The 4,668-nt window shown below is 48.7% G+C and overlaps 1 protein-coding gene across 2 annotated transcripts in view; it reads left to right on the top strand.

The window, feature by feature from the left end:
- Positions 1 to 4,668, top strand: part of SNAP47 (synaptosome associated protein 47) — a 27,122-nt gene that overhangs the window by 4,550 nt on the left and 17,904 nt on the right. For both annotated transcript variants that reach the window (XR_003916320.1, XM_029964682.1), the window contains exon 2: positions 2,212 to 2,764. Coding sequence is in view for 1 of the 2 variants with exons in the window: in XM_029964682.1 (XP_029820542.1) it covers positions 2,212 to 2,764 (553 nt within the window). In the remaining variant the exon portion in view is untranslated. The remainder of the gene's footprint in view (positions 1 to 2,211; positions 2,765 to 4,668) is intronic.

Below are 4,668 nucleotides of genomic sequence, written 5' to 3' on the forward strand. Positions count from 1 at the left end.
GGCTTTTTCTCCCTCTCTCTGCCCCCAGTGCAATAGATTTATATATTTATGTTATATAAATTTTATATATATATATATATTATATCTATATATAAATCAAGTACAGTGGATTTTATTATATATAAAAAACCCAGGACTCTGTGGATTTATTGGGATTTTCACTTTAAACTCCAATTTCTTGGTAAATTTATGACCTTTTTTTTTTTTTCCCCATTTCATCTCTACAATTAATAATGAAAATAAGGTTTTAAAAAGGCCATGAAACTGAGGTTTGGAACTCAAATTCCAGGGGTGGGATGTAACAAACTGTGATTAGTCTTTATCTCAGGAATATGGAATTTGGAGTGTTTAATTCAAGATATCATTGGAACTGGAGTTTTTAAGGGCTAATAATGATGTAGCAACTTGGGAGATCTCAGTGGGTGCTGTGGGAATTCCCCCAAGGATCCCTGGAAAAGGATTTGGCTGTTTTGTTGGTTTTAGGATTCCCAGAGAGTTCCTTGAGGGAGCAGATTGTGTGGAATTCAGAGGTGGAATTAGTCTCAGCCTAAGTGGGGATTTAGGGATCCAACTTCCAGCTGCTCCCTACAAACACCCTGACCTCGTGTTCTGGGATTAATCCCTAAATTATCCCGTGATCCATCCGAGGAGATAACGAGCTGGGGAGTGATTAAATCCCTGTGACGTGATGGGCGTTCCCAAATTAATTGTGGGATGTCAAACTGTAACGAGGAATTGAGATGTTCCGGGGAATAATCCGACCCTCGGGATCAGGAAACCTCTGGAAGTGTGGACAGGAGCCACTCCAAGTGTGTTCTGTTTGATCTCCCATTCCAAAGGTTTTGGATTGTTGGGATAGAAGGAAGTGCCAGCTCTTTGTTTTCCTGCCGGGATTCCAGATCCCGCTGAGCAATCCCTGTGGGATTAACGTGTCATCCCAGAGCATCCCGTGCTCCCAGGAAAACGTGACCCATCCAGAAGTGCTGTGATTATTTCCCAGGACAAAAACTGTGGATTTGGGAGTGATTTTGGCTGGTTGTTCCACCAGAAGTTTGGCTCCCCTTGAATTTGTAAGGAAGCTAATTTTTCCAAGTTATTATTCCAAAGTAATATCCAAGAGATAGTGACAATTCCTGAAGAATATGGATCCATTTATGGCTGGGAGTTTCTGCTCTTTAATCCTTGGGAATTCTGCTCAAAAATGTCCCTGCCCATAGTAGGGGGTTGGATTAGAAGATCTTTAAGATCCCTTCCATCCCAAATCATTCCGTGATTCCATGGATATTCTGGAGTGTTCCCAACACACCTGGATGTTGGGATATCAGAGTGGAAGGGGAAGGAGCAGTTATTCAGTGTGGTCACTGTAGATACACATTAATGGGATGTGTTTTGGGATATCCTGGATTTTTCTCCTGGACCTGTTGGTCTGTGCAAGCTCCTTCTGAGGATGGAGTGGGAATGGGAATATTCCAGGACATTAAGGCAATAAATACTGGAAGTTTGTGCTGCTGGGAATGGGGTGGCCAATGCTGTTGACAGTCCTTTCCAAAGGAAATGTTGAGGTGGTTGGAAATGATTATGGAACAATGGATGAGTTGAATTCCCAAAGAGGTTTTTGCCTGGAAAATTTTCCCTCAGGCACCTTTTTTAGGAGCTGAGTGTTGGGTAAAGCCTTGGACGTTCTGGAGTGTTCCCAACACACCTGGATGTTGGGATATCAGAGTAGAAGGAGCAGTTATTCAGTGTGGTCACTGTAGATTAATGGGATGTGTTTTGGGATATCCTGGCTTTTCTCCAGGACCTGTTGGTCTGTGGGAAGCTCCTTCTGAGGATGGAGTGGGAATGGGAATATTCCATGACATTTAAGGCAATAAATATTGGAAGTTTGTGCTGCTGGGAATGGGGTGGCCAATGCTGTTGACAGTCCTTTCCAAAGGAAATGTTCAGGTGGTTGGAAGTGATTATGGAACAATGGATGAGTTGAATTCCCAAAGAGATTTTTGCCTGGAAAATTTGCCCTTGGGCACCTTTAGGAGCTGAGTGTTGGGTAAAGCCTTGGAGCATTCAGGGGACTCAAAACTCATCCACATCCATCCCCAGCTGTTCCCAAACCTATCTCTGATCTCCACCTGGAATGTGAGAGTACTGGAAGCAAACTATGGATGGGATTAACGTTCCTAAAGATTCCTGCTCTGTTTTTTATTCCTTTAGTTTCTCCCGGCTTTGAGAGCGTTGCCCTTGGAGAGGAGGCTCAGCCCGACGAGCTGATGAACGAGGACATCCGTATCCACAGCTGGCCTTGCTCCTACTACCTGGACACTGGGAAGCAATGGATCTCTGGGAGACTCTCCCTGACTCCCATTGGGATCAAATTCACAGCTGACAAAACCGGGGAGCTCTTGGTCGACTTCCACCTTTCCGGGATCAGCGAGATCAAGAAGGAATCTTCCAACCTCATCTTCAGCTCCCTCACCATCCTGGAGAAGAGCACCAAGCACTGGTTCAGCTCCCTGCAGCCCAACAGGAATGTGGTGTTCAACATCCTGGAGCACTTCTGGAGGGAGCAGCTGCTGGAGGGCCGAGGGGCGGGAGCGGAAGGAGCGGCCGCGCGGCCCGGGAAGGGCAAGGAACTGACGGGAATGTTGGCGGGATCCCAGAAACGCCTGGAGGACACGGCCAAGGTGCTGCACTACCAGGGGGAGCAGTTTGACAACATCATGAAAGGGCTCAACAAGATCGAGGGGGACATGGATGTGGCCGACAGGTAACGGGGTGGGAGCGTCCCGTGGGCTGGGAATTCCGGGATGAATCCGCAGGAGGGTGTTCCTGAGACCAGGAATTCCCAGGGCAGATCCACAGGAGGATGTTCCTCAGACCAGGAATTCCCGGGGCAGATCCACAGGAGGGTGTTCCTCAGACCGGGAATTCCCAAAGCAGATCCACAGAAGGGTGTTCCTTGGGCCTGGAATTCCTCGGGCAGATCTGCAGGAGGGAATTCCTGGGGCAGATCTGCAGGAGGGAATTCCTGGGGCAGATCTGCAGGAGGGAATTCCCGGGGCAGATCCACAGGAGGGTGTTCCTCGGGCCAGAAATTCCTGGGGCAGATCCACAGGAGGGTGTTCCTCGGGCCAGAAATTCCTGGGGCAGATCCACAGGAGGGTATTCTTCAGACCGGGAATTCCTGGGGCAGATCCACAGGAGGGTGTTCCTCAGACCAGGAATTCCCAAAGCAGATCCACAGAAGGGTGTTCCTCGGGCCTGGAATTCCTGGGGCAGATCCACAGGAGGGTGTTTCTCAGACCAGGAATTCCCGGGGCAGATCCACAGGAGGGTGTTCCTTGGGCCTGGAATTCCTGGGGCAGATCCACACCAGAAATTCCTGAGGCAGATCCACAGGAGGGTGTTCCTCAGACCAGGAATTCCTGGGGCAGATCCACAGGAGGGTGTTCCTCAGACCAGGAATTCCCGGGGCAGATCCACAGGAGGGTGTTCCTTGGGCCTGGAATTCCTGGGGCAGATCCACACCAGAAATTCCTGGGGCAGATCCACAGGAGGGTGTTCCTCAGACCAGGAATTCCTGAGGCAGATCCACAGGAGGGTGTTCCTCAGACCAGGAATTCCTGGGGCAGATCCACAGGATTTTATATATGTCTCCTCTTTGCTTCAAAATCTTTCCCAACCCTTATGAATTCCCACTCCAAGTGACAGAAATAATGGAGATCTCCAGAATATCAGCACCCTATAAATTATTAGTGAATGGGTAACTAATTAGGGGAAATAAGGGAATTAATGTCCCCACTGGCATTCAGGTGTTCATTAATACGACATTCCCACTTTTATTGGATGGCCTGGAATATTCCTCAATCGAAATCCTGGCATTTTGCTGCCTTTTAGACAAGTTGAAGGAAGAGATTTGGAGCCCGTTGGAGATGTTGTTTAACTGGAGCTGCCCCAAAACTCGAGGGAATGGTAAATATTTGGTGTTAATCAGAACATTCTGGCTTTCCTGTTGGCTGATGAACATTCCAAGGGGAATTCTTTGATGTGTTCTGTGTAAAATTCCGGTCCAAAATGGACAGAAAGGTCGAGAGCAGCGGTGGAATATTTAAGGGATCTCTGGCTTGGGAGTGCCTTTGGAGCAGCTCCGACACCTGCAGGAAGAAACAAAACACAATAAAAGTTCAACCTGGTTGTTCTTGGAAGCAGCAGCTGGTTTGAGATGGATCGGCTGGAAAGGGAAGTGCTGCTTTCCCGACCATTTTTGGGGATGTTCTCCGGGGCCTTTCATGGAAAGCCAAAAAACTTGGGAGCTTCGGCGAGAGCTTGGAAAGTTCTGGGGCAACAAACAAAGAGCAGGAAAAGCGATGCCGGCTCATTGTTTTTGGAAGGGAGCTTTGCTTTGGGGTTAGGAGGAGCTGCCAGGGGTTGTTTGTCCTCCCGAAGCTGAAAAGTTGGAGGCAGGGACTTAAAAATGGGAAAATAAGGGAAAGCAGGGAGCAAATGTGCAGATGACACTAAACTGGGGGGGAGTGTGGATCAGCTGGAGGGCAGGAGGGCTCTGCAGAGGGACCTGGATAGGTTGGAGAGTTGGGCTGATTCCAAGGGGATGAGGTTCAAGCAGGCCAAGGGCCGGGTCCTGCACTTTGGCCACAACAACCCCCGGCAGCT

The sequence above is a fragment of the Manacus vitellinus genome, unplaced genomic scaffold (assembly GCF_001715985.3).
Source record: "Manacus vitellinus isolate BGI_N305 unplaced genomic scaffold, ASM171598v3 scaffold_78_pilon, whole genome shotgun sequence".
Classification (NCBI taxonomy): Eukaryota; Metazoa; Chordata; class Aves; order Passeriformes; family Pipridae; genus Manacus; species Manacus vitellinus.